The 20,549-nt window shown below is 47.8% G+C and overlaps 1 protein-coding gene across 2 annotated transcripts in view; it reads right to left on the bottom strand.

The window, feature by feature from the left end:
* RASSF5 (Ras association domain family member 5) overlaps window positions 1–20,549 on the bottom strand; it is an 81,494-nt gene that overhangs the window by 30,497 nt on the left and 30,448 nt on the right. The window contains exon 2 of one of the 2 annotated variants that reach the window (XM_002760730.5): window positions 20,367–20,488. In XM_002760730.5, the coding sequence (XP_002760776.1) occupies window positions 20,367–20,488 (122 nt within the window). Of the gene's footprint in view, window positions 1–876; window positions 1,406–20,366; window positions 20,489–20,549 lie in introns of those variants that run through there. The other variant, XM_008985565.4, reaches the window with a different exon arrangement.

Below are 20,549 nucleotides of genomic sequence, written 5' to 3'. Positions count from 1 at the left end.
TTTGAATTGGTGTAGCACTGTTGAATTAATGATGAGCCCACCACACACCTGTGAAATGTAACAGCTCACTTCTGTCTATAAACAGCCCCTTCTAGGTAACCTCTCTAAGGACCTGGCTTGGAGCGCTCTCATCTAAGTAGCAAAACAAATAAACAAACTCAGCTTTGCCTCCACTCCCACCAAGATACTGACAGGCATAAGGCCTGCAGGCAATTGGGAGAGTGGCCAGGGCACCCAGGCTTGCTGGGTGTCTAGAGGGGGACACCTTTAGGAAACACATATGCCACATGCCATCAGTAAACACACACAAGCCCCTTTAGGTGACCCAAACCAACCCAGGAAGTTAAAGTGGTAGCATGACAGCAGCTTGGGCCACAAGTTTTCGTTTGCTTCTATAAACACCCCGGACTTCTGCAAAGTTGCAGGATTACGACTTAAGGTGGTTTCTGGCCACTTCAAATACGGAAGTCTCTACCGATGAATGTGTGTTGACGAATGTTTATCAACCAATGAATGTTTAGCCTACTGAGAGACTGGGTTCCATTCAGTTTCCATCTGGAACTTCTTAAGCTAGGATTTGGGGAGGGGGTTGCGGGGTGAGACCCTGCACTCAGGCACAGGTGAACCTGCAGCCAATCTACCAGCCAGGCGCAGGCCTCACATTCTAGAGAGCCATTTTGAAGAGATCTGGGGACGGAACTGCTGCAAGGAGGTCTGACCAGTTGAACAGTGCCGGTCCCTGAAGGCTCCAGGAAAGTGCCTGGCCACTTTCCTGACATTTGGCTTTGTCCCTTTGCTGGGAGCAAGGTTTCCCCTCTAGACCACAGAGGTTATTCCCCGCCACGAAAGGCTCCTGCATTCCATTATTATGTTTACCTTTGAAAGACGTTTGCTCTGCGCATTTCTGAAAAAGGTGGTCTTAGCAGTGAAGAAGCAGTCTTCCAGCTCCTGGTCCAGGCTGCAGTACTCACTGCTCATGCTGCTGTCCACGGTCATCTAGCCCGGAGCTCCCGCCTGAGGCCGCCAGCGCATCAGAGGGGGCCGGGCTCGGGATGCGGCGGAGGGAGGTGGGCGCCCCTCCCCGGGCTCTGCCCCAAGCCCTGAGCCCCAAGCCCTGAGCCCCGAGCCAGGAGCTGGTCGAGTACCTGGCCAAGCAGAGCCGGCTGGCTGCCTGCGTTTCCTTCACCCGGTGCGGGCGAGCGGCCGGGTAACCTGCTCCTGTCCCCGCGCCGCCTGCGCCTGTAGAGCCCCGGGTGCCTGGCTCGTACCTCACTCCCTGACTCGCCCGGGCTCTGCGGTTTCGTGTCCCCGGCACCAGCTCCCTCCTTCCGCCGCCTTGCAGAGCGCCATCTCCGCACCTCCCCCGCCTCCCGCGCCTTTCCTGCCCCTCGCGCACAGCAGTTCTGAAGCCACTTCCTCTGCAAGGTTCCTCAAAGCCGGCTGGGCTGTCACTGTCCCCCCTTCCCCGCCGCCTGGGTGCCACCCGCCCCCGGTGGCAAGTAGACTCAGGGAACCGCAGGTCCCATCAGGGATGCAGGGAAGGAAGGGACCAGGATGGACCCAAGGGGGAACATTCCCTCTGTTCTTTCTTCAACATGTACTTGCTTCTGGAAGGAGCCCATTCTCATCAGCTCCCATGACTCAGGTTCCACGGACTAGAACCTGTAGAAGGAGCTAGCTACAAGAGCAATACCCCCATCCCTCCTCCGTTCTCCCTAGTCCACTTCCTCATCCCCACCCGCCACCTCCCCCATTTGCCGGGTCATTCGGAGTGGCTAGAGAAGAAAATCAATATCTGCCCTGCCTGGGGAAACAGCAATATTTTAAGTTGGAAATTCCAGGAGAAACTGCAGGGTCACCACAAGCACATGGAAATCAGATGAAGAGTTATGGCAACCTGGAGAGCAAGCTGCCTTCCCACCCATAGAATTTGGCCCTCAGGATACACAGGAGCCTGCAAACACCGCCCAGGTTTTCTGTGCACCTTCCTGATAGTCTGGTCTTGGCCAGATCTTGTCACTTCTAACACTGAGGAGGGCTCAATTATACTTCCCCATCTGACTGGATAAAGGAACACCCAGGGCTGAATCCTTCAAAGCAGTTAAGACAATAATCCCACAATAGACCAATAGTAGTTATAGCTATCATTGTGTGAACAACTGTATGTGCAGGTGATTTACATGCACTCTATCACTGACTCTTTCCAACGGCCTTGAGACAGAGACTGTGTACAGATGAGAAAACTGAGGCTTGGAGTCACACAGGTAGCACTTGTGTGCTGGGACTCAGCCCAGGTGTGTGCGCCTTCCTACACTCCTAGTCACTGTTATATACAGACCCTCAGCAGCAATGAGGCTATTTGGGTGGGCACTTTGCTATCCTTTTTTTTTTTTTTTGGAGACAAAGTCTCGCTCTGTTGCCCAGGCTGGAGTGCTGTGGCGCGATCTCAGCTCACTGCAACCTCCGCCTCCCAGGTTCAAGCAATTCTCCTGCCTCAGCCTCGTGAGTGGCTGGGATTACAGGTGTGTGCCACTACATCCAGCTAATTTTTATATTTTTAGTAGAGGCAGGATTTCACCATGTTGGCCAGGATGGTCTCGATCTGCTGACTTTGTGATCTACCCGCCTCAGCCTCCCAAAGTGCTGGGATTATAAGTATGAGCCACCGTGCCCGGCTGCCATCTTTAAATACAGCAGTGGCTGGATTCCCAGTGGGGAAACAGGCTTCAGAGCCTGGCTTTGCTACCATGTTCATGGAGTCTGATGCCCCATGGACCCCAGAGCACCCTGGACAGTGGCTAAGAGGGATTATCAAGACTCTCTCCATGTCTGTATAGGTTTGCCTATAGTTCTGAAACAATCCAGTCCTGGGAAAGCATAAGCTTGGTGGAGGACTAGACTCAGCCCCCAGACACCAAGCTGCCAACTCCATGTTAAGCTCTGGCTTAAGGAACCAGAGAGGAGAGGTTTCAGGAGAAACCTTCTCCCACTCCTACCTAAGCCAAATTCATCAGTGCTCAGAAAGGTTTCAAACTGCAGCCCAATTTGGCTTCATCCTCCCACATAGTCTGCTTCCCAGAAGCCTGAGAGTGCCTGACAGGCACAAACACAAGAGAGCTGAGAGTCAGCACCCCAGCCGGCCGGCCGCCCTCGGTGCAGGAGAACTGTCAATACCAGTAGCTGTCTCATCTGGCAGGCAGAAAAGGGGAGGGAGACGGCCGGCGCCAGGGGCTGGGGTGAGCTACTGGGTGTTTGCAGGGGAAGATCTCACATTAATGGGGTTGAAAGTAGGTTCTGGCTTTGTCTGGATCTGCAGCAATCTTTTTTTTCAAATGGGTATTTTAGAGGCTGTTTTGGGGGGTTTTCCCCAGAGAGGTGGTTTCCTGTGACCCGTGGGCCATCAACAACAGCCCACCTGCTTTGTCCGGCCAGCTAAGAAACATGCTTTTCTTCATAAAAAGAGCCTCCATGCTCAGTGGGAATCTAATACTTAGGGGAAAAAAACAGGCCCCAGATTCTCTGTGGCTGCACTGTGTGTCCTTGGAGTCACATGGGGAAGCTCTGCAATGCAACGGCAACGACATTCACAATGTGCAGTCTTCAAATACAGCTAATAACCTATTCAAACACCAAGCCAAGGTACCCCGGGAGTCAGCACGAATCTCTCCTTACAAGCAACACCCCAGATGCCAGCCCTGGTTAGGAAAGTTCTCAGGGACGCTGTGTTCTTTCAGGGTGCTGCTCTCTGCCATTCCAAACATTATGAAAATCTGACATCTGAATAGGGCTTTTCAAACCCTTTTAGCATCCATTATTTCACCTGGGCTACTCTTTTACCTTAAGAGCTGGTACTACGCCCATTTTATAAATAAGGAAACTGAGGGAAGGAACTTGTTCATCACGGCTCATTACTTTAAAAGCCTCTTGACTTCTAGTTAATGTCTCTTCCCCTGCTCTACCCCAGCTGTCAATGAATCTAGGTTTGGAAGAAAGGTTTCTTCATGTGTCAGAAGTCAGCAAAACAGAGACTGTGCTGGCAGGGACTTTAGGACTAGAAGAAATACATAAAGATCATATATAACATACCAAAGTTGGCCAGCCTCCAGGAGGAAAAATCCAGACTGAAGCCCCAGGGTCTCAAAGGAAGGAAGACAGGACTCCCTTCAGCATCTAATGGCCCTGTCTGAACCTCTGAACCTCTTCCCTATGAATAATCAGTAACAGTGATAGCTTGGCCAGAGTAAGAGGGAGGGAGCACGGAAGAGTCTGAACAAGAGACTGTATCACACAAAGGAGGAAACTGGCTGTTCTTGTGTCTGGACTTAGGAAGAGGAGGCTGGATCTAAAGTTGTAGCAGCCACAGCCTTAAATCCATGGCACCGTGCTGGGGTTCAGAAAGCTCCATTGAAATGATGAATGGGCCACTTTCCTAAGTCAAAGCGTCAGATGATGAAAGATACCATTTTAAGCTTTTTTCCTTTCTCAAGTACAACCCTGTCATGTGGCCAGATCCTCTTGTAAGATCCACCCTGTAGTTCTGCATGTACCAGAAAAGCCGTGATACAGGCCTGGAAGTCAGGAGCTTGTATTCTCGTCCCAGCTCCGACTCCAGCTTGATATATACATATATCAAGCAACCTTGGACATCAGGTTTCCTCATCTATCCAATTGAAGGGTAGCAGGGGTGGAGATCAGATTTAGGGCCTATGACCTTATGATCAGATTTACTGGCATATAGAAGAGGTTGAAAACCAGGGTAGGTGCCACCCTACCCCGGAGACATATTTTGAAGTCACTCTTAGCTAGTATGTGCAGGCACTGTGCTAATCATTTGTTCATAATTTAAGCTCTACAACAAACCTATGAGGAAGCTACAGTTACCATCTATATTTCACAGAAAGAAAAGGGAGGTTAAGGCAAGTAACTTGCACATATCCACACTGTTAGTTAATGATGGAGCCAAATATCAATCCGGCTGTGTCTGAGCCCAGAACCCAAGTCCTTGAACTCTATACTCTGCGGCCTCATGGTTTACCTCTGTGATTACTCTATGATAACCATATTTCTGAAATTATAGTCCATTATAAACAAGTTAGGAACCACTTTCTCCATCCGCCTATGCCCACCTTCATTTCAGCATCCTGGGGTTTCTCTTCTCCTGCTGTGTACCCTTGCTCTCCCTGGGGGGTAAGTTTCACCTAAGCCAATGGTATCAACCACATCTAACAGACTCAGGGCTTATAATTCTTTCTCTCCCCGGTATCTCCAGGTGGGTACCTGCAACAGCTCACTGAGTACCCAGCCCTTCCTATTGAAGTTTCACTCTCAACAGGCTCAAAATTGAGTCTGTTATTCCATGCCTTGTCCTCTACCTGCTCCTCCTCTTCCTCCTTAAGTATTTCCTATCTTGATGAATGTCATTAACTGAGATTAGTGCAAAGCCTTCCAAGAGTTCCCCTTGTTCCCGCCTCTGCCTCCTCCAAACCCCTCACCTCCTTGTTGCCACAGTTATCCTTCTGAGATGAAGATCTATCTGATTGTGGTACCATAACAACTTCTATTCAGATTTAAATGAAAAATTATTGAAAAATGACTCTGTATCAAGTTCTACTGGCTTATTCTTTCATTCATTCATTTAACAAATATTTACTGAGCACTTTCTGCAGGCAAGCACTAGTCTGGGTGTTTGAGTTTGGGCATGAATAAGGCACTGGCTTCTAATAATGTACAGTCTAGTGAGAACAACATTGAATAAGACGGTCTCCTAAAGTAACTGAATGCAAGTTACACATTTCATTATCTCACTTAATCCTCAGAACCCTGCAAGAAGGCATTTTGCATACGAATAAACAGATTCAGAGTAAACTTGCCCAAGCGAGTAAATGGTAGAATCAGATTCAAATCCAGAGCCCCCATCACTTTCCATCACAATTGTTGTCCTTTCTCCATCAGCTCCCAGTGCTTATTCCAAACTCTTGAGCAGTCCTCCAAGACCCTTCACGGTGCACACGCAGCCAACAGTTTACACCTGCCTCCAGGTGCAATCAAGCAACCCTCGTTACAGCTGCACAAAATTCGATTCCCATTGCCAGAAGCCACCCTGCCCTCTTGTGGCCTAGCTCTTGCTATTCCCTCCTCTGAAGTCAAAATCATCCTCCTCCTCTGTCCTCCCCACTTCCTGACACATATTCCCCATGACAACCATACCTCTCACACCTTCCATGTGACCCTGAGAAGCATCCTTAACCAGATGTCCTATCTGAATTAAATCTTAAGATGCTGCCAGTCATCCCTAGGGTAGCATTTTTCAGCATTCAATGGCTGTGTACAGCAGAGAGCTGAGTGTCTCCCCTGATGACTTCCTGCTGTAAGAGGTGAGTAGCGGCACACCATTTAGGTTAGGCTCACCCTGGAGTCGCTTTCTCAGCCGTGCTCACCCACACCACACTTCTGATTGGCTGCCAGGCTAACAGCTTCAATAGGCCTTGACACTGAGACTACTGAAGATAGTTGAGTTACCCTTGTTGTCCACACCCTCAAGAACTCATGGCAGGGTCTGAGTCAGGCCCGGGGGCTCTGCCTTCTAATTTTCCTCCCAGTGAGAATAGAGAGTGACAAACGATGTTTCCGATCTACAGCTGTCTCCCTCATGTGCCCCTCTCCAGGCAGGGCCAATCCTCCAGCACCCCGGGCAGTATGGTCAGCAGTGTGAGACTTGAACAACCCTTGCACTGCTACATCTAGCAAGGAGGGTGTTGCTGCCTCTCGCCGCAGAGCCTCAGAGCTGACCTAGCTGAGCTGGGGGTCATCTCAGGCTGGAGGAGCCCAGAGAAAAGTCTCAGGGTATAAGGATTTCTAGAGAAATATGCACCAGAGCTCTGTCCCCTCCTTGTGGCCAGGACTTCAGGTGCCTCCTTTTTGGGAGGCATTTCCACTCTGCCTAATCAGAAGTACATCTGCATGGGCTGGCCCACCTGGGGCTGATCAGATCGGCCTTGGGGAGGCTCCTGTGAGGGCGGCTGTCCAGTGCAGATGAACACTGACAGCTTTGGCCAGCACCCTGGCTTCCAGAGTGTGGTGGGAATCTGTGAAGGAGCCATGGAGAAAGCTGTCCCAGGTGAGATGGCCTAGCCAGGGGAAAGATGAAGGATGTCCTAGTCAGGGGAAGGTGGAGGGAGTAAGGGACTGGCTCCTTCTCTTGGCTGGTGTGCATCTGGTACCTCTGGAATCCCCTGGGAGCAATCATTAATTCTTTATTAAGGGAAGGAGTCAGAATATAAATCAGTGCCATATTTGGGGTTTAGAAGCTAGGGAAATATTGACTGAGGGGCTGGGTGGGGTCTAGTGTATTCCACTCCCCATCCTCACATCTACCAGGAAAGAATGGATGTGGGACCCTAGTTTCTGACTTTTCTGACATCCCTGCCACGTCAACTAAAGGTGGTGAGTCTCTTCTCATTTCTGGTGGCCAGAAAATAACAAAAGATGCTGTGAGTAACAATTGATTGCTAGATCATAAAGTTATTCAGCTATCGAAAGCCAGACTTTAGAACTGGGAGCGCTAAACTTGCCCCAGGGTGGTAGAAAGGGGCTGTCAGCAGCCTCAGGACTGGGCACCAGGACGGGCACAGTGGATTTGTGACTGTGTGCTCAGGGACAACACAAATCCCATTTTGGAGTGTTAACATATTTTAAGACAATGAGAGCAGGCATAGTCCACATCCGTAGCTATCTTGAGGATAATGTGTCTACAGAGGGCAGGCAGCCTGCTAGGCTGAAGGCTCTCAGACACCATGGGGGCAGGGGGAACTCTGCTATGTGTGACAGGTGCTGGGGACACACTGGTAACAAGACAAACAAGGCCCATGCTCCTTGGAGTTTATAAGTACTTTTTACAGTTGCCACAACGACCACACTGGTGTCCCCATGTAATAGCTAAGAGAGGTTAGGTACTTTCCTAGGGTCATAGTAAGTGGGCGAACCAGCATTCTGAATGTAAACCCTGCACAAATCCAAGTTCAAAATCAAATGAAATGAAGGACTTCTTGAGCAACTACTATGTGCAAGGCCCAGTGCATTATGAAGAAGACTAAATGGCAGAAGATAGGATCCCTGCCCTCAAGGCATTTACCTAATGCATCGGTCAGGGTATTAAATGAACTCATAGGAATTAGTATTAGAACAGTGCCTGGGGGAGTTCTGCTCCTGGCAGAGATGAGGTAATAGGATTCAGATATATCCTCCTGATTCAGATATATCTATCCCCTAAACTGTGATACAACTTATGAAATTGTGGTTTTTAAAATGCTGGCCATCAGGCAGTGAGGAATAATAATCCCTGAGAGACAGGAAACAAATGAGTTGATCCCTAGATTTACTCCCAGTTTATTTCCAGGTGTGAGGTAGAGGGGGTACTAAGGTGGAGCCTGGAAAACTTCCTGAAGCTGAGGAGATGCTGCTCAGAGTCTAGGGGGACCAAGGCAGCCCAGGTTCACAGGACAGAGTAACTAAATGGAGACAGCTGCAGAGAGACAGAATTGCAGAGGCCCCCTGAGATATTCACCTGGGTACTGATCGGTGTGTGCACGGAAGAAAGACTCAGGCTAGAGAAAGGCCACCCAAAAGGATTACAGGTAACAGAGTAACTAAATGGAGACAGCTGCAGAGAGACAGAATTGCAGAGGCCCCCTGAGATATTCACCTGGGTACTGATCAGTGTGTGCGCGGAAGAAAGACTCAGGCTAGAGAAAGGCCACCCAAAAGGATTACAGGTAACAGAGTAACTAAATGGAGACAGCTGCAGAGAGACAGAATTGCAGAGGCCCCCTGAAATATTCACCTGGGTACTGATCAGTGTGTGCACGGAAGAAAGACTCAGGCTAGAGAAAGGCCACCCAAAAGGATTACAGGTAACAGTGTCTGCCCTCATACAGGGCAGGAAGAGTACCTGTTCCTATGAGCCATACCAGAAAACCTCATGATTTATGAGGCACTGGGTAGAATGCAATGGCACAATCCCGGCTCACTGCAACCTCTGCCTCCTGGGTTCAAGAGATTGAGTCTTAACTTAGTGGTAGGAAATAATTAGCTTTAGACTGAGCACTGTTCTAATCCCGACAAATCTTAAAGAGAATCTTAAAATCTTAAAAAGGATCGAACCACTTCTAAGTAATTGAACTGAGTCCTAGAACAAAACTCAGGAATATTTCCACAGGGCTGGGTGCAGTGGTTCATGCTTGTAATCCAAGGACTTTGGGAGCCTAAGATGGGAAGATCACTTGAGGCCAGGAGTTCGAGACCAGCCTGGGCAACTTAGCAAGAGACCCTGTCTCTACTACTGATCACAGCTGACACAGATATTAGCACTGGGCAAAGACACTACCAGCACTTTGGGAGGCCAAGGTGGGTGGATGGATCACGAGGTTAAGAGATCAAGACCATCCTGGTCAACAAGGTGAAACCCCGTCTCTACTAAAAATACAAAAATTAGCTGGGCATGGTGGTGCGTGCCTGTAGTCCCAGCTACTTGGGAGGCTGAGGCAGGAGAATTGCTTGAACCCAGGAGGCAGAGGTTGCGGTGAGCCGAGATCGCGCCATTGTACTCCAGTCTGGGTAACAACAGTGAAACTCCATCTCAAAAAAAAAAAAAAAAAAAAAAAGACACTAACAGCTATACGTATATGCTATTTATTCAAAAAGTTAAGTAGAGACATGGAAAATATAAAAAATAACCACATCAAACCACTAGAGATGAAATTTGTAATGCCTTTGATGGATAATATACTAGATGGAGATTAATGGCAGATTAGACTTTGCAGAAGAAAAGATCGTGAACTTGAAAACACAGCAATAGCAATGATCCAAAATGGAGCACAGGCCAGGTGTGGTGGCTCACACCTGTAATCCCAGCACTTTGAGAGGCCGAGGTGGGTGGATCACCTGAGGTCAGGAGTTCGCCACCAGCCTGGCCAACATAGTGAAACCCTGTCTCTACTGAAAATACAAAAATTAGCTGGGCCTGGTGGCTGGCTCAAGCAATCCTCCTGCCTCAGCCTCCCAAAGTGCTGGATTATGGGCATGAGCTACCAAACCCAGCCTGCTATTTGTTTTCTATGCATATTCTATGTGTTCTTGGTTCCCTTTTTCTTTTATTTCTTGACTTCTTTTGTATTAATTGAATAACTTTATGACTGCATTTTATCCCATTTGTTGCCTACAAGCTTTAACCCTTCATTTTGTTATTTTAGTGGTAACCCCAGCTACTTGGGAGGCCGATGCAGGAGAACTGCTTGATCCCAGGAGACAGAGTTTGCAGTGAGCCGGGACTGTGCCATTGCACTCCAGCCTGGGTGACAGAGTGTGACTCTGTCTCAAAACAAAACAACAAAATGAAGCACAGAAAGACAAGAGAATTTTTTAAATGAACAGAGAAGTACGCTGTGGAACAAATTCAAGCAGTCTAATATACATGTAAGTGGTGTCCTCAGAGTGGGGGACGATACAAATATTTGAAAAAAAATAATATTCCCGATGTTTCCAATTTTGATGAAAACTATAAATCCACAGATCCAACAAACTCAATGAACACCCAGTACAAGAAACATAAAGAAAACTACAAAAGGCAAGTTGTAATCAATTGTTCAAAACCAGTGTGATATGTTTGGATATCTGTCCCCTCCAATGAAATGTTAGAGGTGGGGCCTGGTGCTGAAATGTTAGAGGTGGGGCCTGGTGGGAGGTGTCTAAGTCAAGGGGTCAGATCCATTATGAATGTCTTGGTGCCTTCCCCATGGTAATGAGGGAATCTTGCATTGTTCCTTCATGTGAGAGCTGCTTGTTCAAAGGAGCTTGGCACCTCCTCTTCTCTCTCTGGCTCCCTCTCTCACCATGTGACATGCCACTGAAAGGTGAAAATATATTAAGTCAAAAATGCATTTAATACACCTCACCTACCAAACATGATGGCTTACTCTAGCCTGTCTTAAATGTGCTCAGAACACTTACATTTGCCTGTAACTGGGCAAAAATCATCTAACACAAAACCTATTTAATTACAAAGTGTTGAATATCTTATGTAATTTGTTGGAGGCTGAACTAAATTTTGGTTTCTATCAACTGTATATCTCTCTAGCACCATCTTACAGTTGAAAAATCGTAAGCAGCGCCATCGTAAGGAGGGAATCATCTGTACATCTTCAGTTCATCACAGTCTACCTGTCAAGAGATACTATACCATTTGAGTGACAGATCATCAGACATTAGATTCTCATAAGGAGCTCGCAACCTAGATCCCTCGCATGCGCAGTTCACAATAGGATTCAGGCTCCTCTGAGAATCTAATGCTACCATTGATCTGACGGGAGGCAGAGCTCAGGCGGTAATTCGAGCCATGGGGGGTGGCTGGAAATACAGACAAACTTGGCTTGCTCTCCAGCTGCTCACCTCCTGCTGTCCAACATGGTTCCTAAAAGGCCATGTGTGTGGCCCTGGGGGCTGGGACCCCTGACTTGTAGTGTATATATAAAAATAAAATACAAGACAAGAAAGGTCCATAGAGGAGAAATGCAAGGATACTATTATGAGGTTTTTCTTTTTTCTAATTATTTTTTATATAAAATAGAGAGAGGGTCTTACTGTGTTCTCCAGGCTAGTCTCGAACTTCTGGGCTCAAGTGATCCTCCTACCTTAGCCTCCCAAAGTGCTAGGATTACAAGTGTGAGCCACTGTGCCTGGCCAGGTTTTTATACTATACATGAAGAGGTATAACATCACTTGACAGGTAGACTGTGATAAGCTAAAGATGTACAGATGCTTACCTCCTTACAACTTATGATTTTTCAACTGTAAGATGGTGCTAGAGAGATAAACATTTGATGGAAACCATAATTTAGTTCAGCATCCAATAAATTACGAGATTTCCTATACTTTGTAATAAAATAGGTTTTGTGTTAGATGATTTTGCCCAATTGTAGGCAAATGGAAGTTCTGAGCACATTTAAGATAGGCTAGAGTAAGCCATCATGTTTGGTAGGCGAGGTGTATTAAATGCATTTTCGACTTAACATATTTTCAACTTTCAGGGGTTTAGTGGGTGTACTCCCATAAATTAAGGGGCATTTACATATTGTAAACGCTAAGACAACCACTAAAATCACAAAATGAAGGGTTAAAGCTTGTAGGCAACAAATGGGATAAAATACAATCATAAAGTTATTCAACTAATCCAAAAGAAGTCAAGAAATAAAAGAAAAAGGGAACCAAGAACAGATAGAATACTCATAGAAAACAAATAGCCGTCTGGGTTTGGTAGCTCATGCCCATAATCCCAGCACTTTGGGAGGCTGAGGCAGGAGGATCACTTGAGACCAGCCTGGGCAACCTGGCAAAACCCCATCTTTACAAAAAATACAAAAAAGTTATCCAAGCATGATGGTGAATGTGTAGTCCCAGTTCCTCAGGATGCTGAGGTGGAGGATCTCCTGACCCTGGGAAGTTGAGGCTGCAGTGAGCCATGACTGTGTCACTGCACTCCAACCTGGGCGGCTGAATGAGATCCTGTCTCAATAAAATGAAAAGAAAGAAAGGAAAAAATGTAGTAAGAAGATAGACTTAAAATCTAGCTATATCAATAATCACACTAAATGCAAATGATCTAAATACTCAAAGGGTAACGATGAGGAGGTTGGTTAAAGAAAAACAAGGTCCAACTATCTGCTGCCTATAAGAAATGTTCTTTAAACATGAAGACACACGCAGCCTAAAAATGAAAGGGTGGATTAGGGAATACCATGCTAACAGTAATTAAAAGAAAGCTGCAGTAACTATGTTAATATCAGACAAAGTAGGTTTCATAGTAAAGAATGTTAACAGGGATGAAGAAAGTCATTTCATAATGATAAACAGGTCAATTAACTAAGAAGACATAATAACCCTAAAAGTAGCCATATGTGGTGGCTCATGCCTGTCATTCCAGCACTTTGGGAGGCCAAGGTGGGAGGATCGCTTGAGGCCAGGGGTTCAAGATCAGCCTGGGCAACAGAGAAAGATCCCATCTCTACAAAAAATTCAAAAATTATCCAGGCATGGTGGCACACACCTGTAGTACCAACTACTTGGGAGGCCGAGGCTAGAGGATCATTTGAACCCAGGAGTTCAAGGTTACAATGAGCACCACTATACTCCAGCCTGGGTGAAAGAGTGAGACCCTGCCTGTTAAATAAAAAAAAAAAAAGATACAAAAAGTTTATGTACCTAATAATGGAGCTTCAAAACACAGGCATATTAACCATAAAGAGAAATAGGCAAATCCACAATTATAGTTGGAGGTATACCTCAACAAATGTCAGCTGCTGTTGTTACCAGTCACAGTTCAATTAACATGTGTTGAAGCTTTCAGAAGAGACCCAAGACCCTGCACCTCCTGAGAGCTGTGCAGGTAGGTCTATCACGCATGTTAGGGAGCCCAGGGCCTCAGGCAAGGACTCATTCCCCCACACCCAGCTCCTGCCCTTTTAGGCATATGTCTTCTTGCTCTCCAGCTCCCCCATGTGGTCATCCTGGGTTCAACACGTGGCTGTTGGGCTGAGGGACAAGGGAGGACTGGCCACAGGAGCTTCCTTTTCTCAAGGGTCTGGAAAGGCAGGGACCGGGTTAATGGACAGTGGCATGTGTGCAGGAGGCTGGGAGCCAGGAAACACAGAACTCCAAGCCAGCTGAGTCACCACTCTGCTGCAGGGGCTGAAGAATGATTGCAGCAGGGGCCCTGCTAAGGCTTGACGGTGGCCAGGTGGGTATTTGTGGGTGCTTGGGGTTGCGGGTGTAGGCAGAAAGGCAGCAGGGACCTCCAGGGCCGAAATGCTGGCTGCCCAGGCCGATCTATCCTGGAGCCCTGGAAGCCATCTGTCCCTTTGGTGAGTGGGGACAGGGCGTCATCCACAGGGTGGAAGAGTGACTTGGGGCCTCAATGATAATCATAAGCCTTATAGCAAAAAATGTCCACCCAAACCACAAAGTCAGAGAGTCATGGTTTTGTGTCCAGGACAGGAACCCCACTTTCTGGTGTTTTGGAGAGTTCACAGAGCCAGACCATAATGGTTGTATGTACTAATCTAGATTTAGACTCATTCTGAAGGCAATGGGAGGCCACTGAGGGTTTTCATCACAGGAGTTACAAAGCTTAAGAATCCAGTAAGCCCCTTAGAGGTACCAGAGATGGCCCAGGACTGTAACCTAGAATACTGCTTCTGACCACTCACACTCTCACAGACTTCTTCTCACCGGAACCTCACAGGGTCCCATTTCTCAGAGGAGACACCTGAGGCTCAGAGAAACTAACAGCCTTGTCCTGTCTCATCTATCAAGTATTTCCTCTACACAATGTGGATTAGAACCTAGCTCTTCATTACCCAGGCCAAGGTCTGTGTTTTAAGAAAACAGCTACTGACTTTTGAAAATATGACACTAGGAACACATGAAAAGCATTTGGCATTCAAACAACATGGAAACAACAGAGCAAGATCCCATCTCTAAACAAAATTAAAAAATTATCCAGGCATGGTGGCTCACACCTGTAGTACCAGCTACTTGGGAGGTTGAGGCAAAAGGTAAGAGTCTCACTCTACCACTTTCAACATCCTCCCAGGGTGAAATCTCTTTCAGTAGTTAGCTGAGCACTGCCAGGCCCTCATTCTGCATTTACACACACACACACACACACACACACACACACACACACACACGTATATATGTATATATACATGCAAAATACAAATGGCCTTGTCCTATATGTACTATGGAGGGACCTGCTTGCTTGCCTGCCTTCCTTCCTTCCTTCCTTTCTTTTCTTTCTTTCTTTCTTCCTTTCTTTCTTCTTTCTTTCTTTTTTTTTTCGATATAGAGTCTCCCTCTGTTGCCCAGGCTGGAGTACAATGGTGCAATCTATGCTCACTGCAACTTCCGCTTCCTGGGTTCAAGCAATTCTCCTGCCTCAGCTTCCCAAGTGGCTGGGGTTACAGGCGTGTAGCACCACGCCTAGCTAATTTTTGTATTTTTTTTAGTAGATATGGAGTTTCACCATGCTGGCCAGGTTGGTCTCGAACTCCCAACCTCAGGTGACCTGCCTGCCTTAGCCTCCCAAAGTGCTGAGATTACCAGTGTGAGCCACTGCACCTGGCCAGGGACCTGCTTTCCCTCTGCACAATTCTGTATCAGTACATACAGATCCATGTCTCCTCTGAAAGGGCACCTTGGTATTCGTAAGAACAGCTGGCAGTTCCTTCTCAGCATCCCAGGAGTTCTCTCCACTGCTCACACTGCCCCTTAGACACCCCTTGGACCCAGTGTCCTGGCAGTCCAGGCATCAGATGGCCAAAGAGAGTGGCCTCTATAGGGCAGCATTTCCCACAAATGACACCTGAAAGGACTTTAGAATGGTGTCTGGAGTTTTTGTTTAGACAAGGTCTCACTCTGCCACCCAGACTGGAGTACGGTGACGTGATCATAGCTCACTGCAGCCTCCTTCTCCTTGGTTCAAGCTGTCCTCCCACCTCAGTCTCCCAAGTAGCTGACACTACAGGTGCACACTGCCACATCTGGCCAATGTTTTTAATTTTTAGTAGAGACAAGGCCTTGTTATGTTGCTCAGGCTGGTCTCAAACTCCTGGGCTCAAGCAATCCTCCTGCCCTGGCCTCACAAAGGGCTGGCATAAAAGGTTTGAACCACTGTGACTGGCTTCATAAGTATTTGTGGAGTCAATCTGAGGAGCCCTTGGACACATATTAAAAGAAATTATAAGTATTCATTTAATAAGTCCAGAGAAAAAATTCCTAAGTACATCATAACAGTGATTCAAGGATATTTTAAATTTTTCTTTAACATAAGTTTATTTAAATTTAATAAAATAGGTCTATTTGAAGAGAAATGTTAAGTAAATAGTAGACAGGTGGAATAGTAGCCAGAGTTCTGAGTGTGAAAAGTGCCTGAGTGCGGTCTGGGAACAGCCGTAGGAGGGGCTGGCCTTTGGGGCTGAGGGCCTGGGAGCCTGGTTTCTGAGGTTGCTGCCCAGGACTGCCTTAGTCCATGTTGTGTTGTTATATAGGAATACCCGAGGCTGGATAATTTATAAAGAAAGAAGGTTTATTTAGCTAGGGGTTCTTCATGCTGTACAAGCATTGCACCAGCATCTGCTTGGCTTCTGGGGAGGCCTCAAGAAGCTTTTACTCATGGTAGAAGGGGAAGGGGGAGCAGGTGTGTCACATTTGAGAGAGGGAGCAAGAGTCGGGAGCAAGAGAGAGATACTAGGGTCGTCTTAAGCAACCAGCTCTTGTGTGAACTAACAGAGCGAGAGCTCATTCATGATTGCAAGGACAGCACCAAGCCATTCATGAGGGATCCACCCCCATGACCCAAACACTTCCCACAAGTCCCACCTCTAACCCTGGAGGCAACATTTCAACATGAGATTTGGAGGGGACACACATCCAAACCGTATGAGGGACTCTGGAGGGTCAGGAGGAAGGGGAAGGACTCTGGGCCTGCCGGCGTAAGATCTCAGAACTCACTGCAAGGGATGGAGTGGGAGCAGGAGTGCTTATGTTTCTCTCTTGTGGTCTGTGCATTCCATCCAAGAAATGTGGCACCCAAGGCCAGAGGGACAGAGCTGCCAGGACTGCCCTGGGCTCCAGTGGGTGATAATGAAAATCCACAGCGGAGGGCAAGGACAAAGACTTCTCTAGGGTCCACCTTCTCCACAGGCAGCAAAGGGACTGAACCAAGCCATCAAAAGTCTCACTTCATCGTGAGAGCACCAGGAGCCACTGAGGGCTTTTTTCATTCCACGGGTAGTGACATGAGAGGAGTACCTCTAAGACCAGCAGAAGTACAAATTCTTTGGGGTGTAATCCTAAGTAAAAGAACTGCAGCTGTTGGGGTAACTGAGTGTGGTCTTTAGCCAATAACAATCATGTTCCCTCGCAAATGAGGCTTAAACTGGAAAAGGTGTCTAGGGTAGACTTGAAGGAGATTTGCTTGGTCACACATGGGTGTTCAATGAAAAGTCAGACATCAGAGACCTCAGAGATCTTTAAAGAGAGACTCCGAAACCACTGGTTCTGTGGTTGACGAGAGAACAGGCAGCTTCCAGCAGCCTTCCTCAGTTTCTGATGCCTGTTTCCGATGGCCTTGTGAGTTTGCCACTGGGGATTCTGAGTTCATCCCTGCCCCCTTCCACACCTGCCCCGCTTTCCTTCCCAGCTGCCTCCCTCTGGCATGGCAGAGACAAGACAGTTAGAACCTTGGGGTTGTTGCTTTTAAAATGTTGAGGCCAAATACTTATCTATAGGATGATCTCAACCATTTTTTGAAAAATGTATGAATATTCAGGAAGAACATGTAAAAATGTTAATAAAGAATGGTTCTGTCTGGATGGAGGAAAATCAATGATCTTTTTTTTTCCTTAAAGAGCAGAGAGGGCTGGGAATGGTGGCTCACACCTGTAATCCCAGTACTTTGGGAGGCCAAGGAGGGTGGATTATTTGAGGTCCGGATTTTGAGACCAGCCTGGCCAACATGGTAAAACCCTGTCTCTACTGAAAATACAAAAATTCGCCAGGCATGGTGGATGAAGCACCCTTGTAATCCCAGCTACTCAGAAGGGCTGGATGAGGCAGAATTGCTTGAACCCAGGTGGTGGAGGTTGCAGTGAGCTGGGATAGTGCCACTGCACTCCAGCCTGGGCAATACAGTAAAAAATCAGGGAAAAAAAAAATCAGAGAGGAGAAATGCCACCAAGATGAGACCCCCTAAGCCATATATACCTGGAACTAGCTAAGTGCAGATGTGAGCCCCTGCTCCCTTAAATCCCCCAAGAAAACAGCACTGGCACATGATGTTAGGTCGGCCCAGGTGATGACGTCAAGGTGAAAGCTCCATCTTGAGATTCAACAGAAAATCAAGCCAAGGCGGAAACAAGCACAAACAGGCTTTTTAGAAGAGGCGAGTGGGCCTGGAGCGGGGCCCAGGTTTTGTTGATAGAAGGCTGGGTCCTGCCCCAGTCCTCTTGAAGCACGCTGTCAGGCCTGTCCAAGGCAAACACAGCAGCAGCCTGATCCGGCCGGCCCAGGAGCAAACCCCACACCAGGCTGTTTGCCGACTGGGGGCCGTTCAGCTCCCACGCGGGGTTACTGGCTCCTTCCTCTGCAATATTTCAGTGGTGTTTCTGCTCTAGACAAGCCCTGATTTCACTTGCCAGAGGGTTCCAAGGTTGACTCCTCTCTCCAGCAGCAGGAAGGGGATCATTCTGTTTCTAAAAACTCAGACTTAAAAGCACCTCTTCACTGCAGATTTTTGGAAGAGGAGACAATGAGTCCAGCCAACTCCAGGCCTTCCCCGGCCTTTTGCCTGCCACACTCGGGAGCTGGCTAACCCGCTCCAGGGCGGAGTTTCTTAGTCGTGGCCCAATTGGCATTGGAGGCCAGATAATTCTTTGTTGTGGGGGCTCTTCTATGCAATACGGGCCAGCTAGCAGCATCCTTGTCCTTTCTAGAAGTCGGCAGCATCCCCTAAGTTGTGACAACCAAAATTGTCTCCAGACAAACATCTGGGGGGGGCTAGTAAAATAGCCTCCTTTTGAGATCTGCTGCTCTACAGGAAGGAATAGAAAGAGACTCAACAAGGAGACCCAGGAAGTAGTGGGGGCAGCCGGGCTCCAGGGCGGGGCAGGGGCAGGGCTGAGAGCAGGAAGGAGACACTTGGGAGCTCCCAGAGAGAAAAGCAAATTGGAACCAGAAAAGGCTGTTTCAATAAGATTTTTAGGCAATGTTGCCGTGCTGTGTAACTAACCTCCTCCCTCATCTTCTGAGGAAAACTTTCAGGTCACATCTGCATCACCTGCCAGTGCTTTTAGGGACCAGATGTGCCTCCCCTCCTTTCCCTGTCCCCAACCCTAGATGGACAGGTTCCTGCTAAGGGCAAGGCCCTTCCACGTGGCCTGGTTACATTCAGGCTCCACCAGAAATAGTTACGGTTCCAATGTTGGTAAAGGATGTACAGAATTTTAAAATATACATTTGGGAACCAATACAGTACACCCTTATAAAAACATATGTCCTTCTTGCTTTCTAATAATTCCTTTTCCAGGGAGAGAGAAAGGCATGGGGAACAGCTGGGAGGCTGGTAACACCCGTGGTGAATCAGGCGTTTGAACACTGTTGATTGTGTTCCAGAAAAATCACATGAAGGCTACTCTGGAGACCTGGGGCTGCTCGTGAGTCCCCATCCAGCACCTGGGCCCCCGGTACAGTTTCTCAGAGCATCCTGAGATTTTCCATCAGATACACAGGATATATCCGCTTAAAGTGTCACTCCCCTACCCGACTGTGAGCACTGGATGCACAGAAGCCATGTCCGGTCTTTTCATCATTAGCCCTCAGCCTTCCTGGGCCCTGGTACATGGTGAACACGCAAAACTTATTTGTTAAATGAGTTAAAGGATGATATTCTAGGAAACTTCTTACTTCCCTCACCAGCAACCTTCAACTCACACAGTAAGGCTTAGATCAAACATCACCTCCTCTGGGAAGCCGTCCCTGATTTCTCCCAGCAGAAACAATTGTAGTATATATCCAAACACTCGGTTCATACTTATATTGCAACATGCATCACAATATATGGTATTAGTAGGCATTCTGCCTCCCTTGCCAGAATATAAGCTATCCGAGGACAAGGACTGTGATGTATCATTTATTACCCCAACTCTCACTCATGCTTGGTACACAGTACACACTCAATAAATACCTGTTCAATGCAAGAAGCAATAAACACACTCCTCTGTCCCCATTCTAGATCCTAGAAATCAAAGTTCAGATACATGGCAGTTCAAGGGTCTTTACAATACCCAGAACCAAAAGTTGCTTTCGACACCAATTTTCTGGTTCTTTAACACAGGGAGGGAACATTTGCTCAGTCCCTCTGAAGGTTGGACTGGCCTGGTGGGACAATGTGCTAGTGATGTAGCTCAGCCCCAGCATCTCCACTGTCCCATGGCTATGAGGCCTTTAGGGACCGTCAGAAGGCTTCTCTGGAAGCCACCCCACTTCGTACCCATACCCACATCTCTGGCTCAGAGCCCTAAGCCACAATAGGCTCTGTACTTAGGGAGAACTACAGGGGACTTCTGAGCATCTTCAGAGTTCCCTGTGCCACTGCCCCTAGTCCCCTTGGAAAAGGGTATCTGCAAACTCCAACCAGTGCACGTGGAATCTGAGGCCTCATGCCACCTCCTGCTCACCAGAGCTCCTGGGAGAGAAAGTGGAGCCCGGGGCACCTGCAGAGGCTGTTTCCATCGTGGTCCCTGAGCTTTGCCACCTACCTGGCTGAAGGTCAGGGTGAGGGTGCTTTCTGGAGAGGATCTGTCCCGGAATGAGCCCTCCTGCTGACTGCAGTCCAGCTGGATCAGGCTGCGGCACTCTGGGTGACAGGTGAATTTACAGTCTGGAGGGAAAACACCAAAGGGACATTAGGGGACAGGCAGGACTCCTCCCCACTTTCACCC

Source organism: Callithrix jacchus, chromosome 19 (genome assembly GCF_049354715.1).
Source record: "Callithrix jacchus isolate 240 chromosome 19, calJac240_pri, whole genome shotgun sequence".
NCBI classification, from domain to species: Eukaryota; Metazoa; Chordata; class Mammalia; order Primates; family Cebidae; genus Callithrix; species Callithrix jacchus.
The sequence above is the reverse complement of the archived record's forward strand: the minus strand, read 5'-3'. Positions and strand labels throughout refer to the sequence as shown.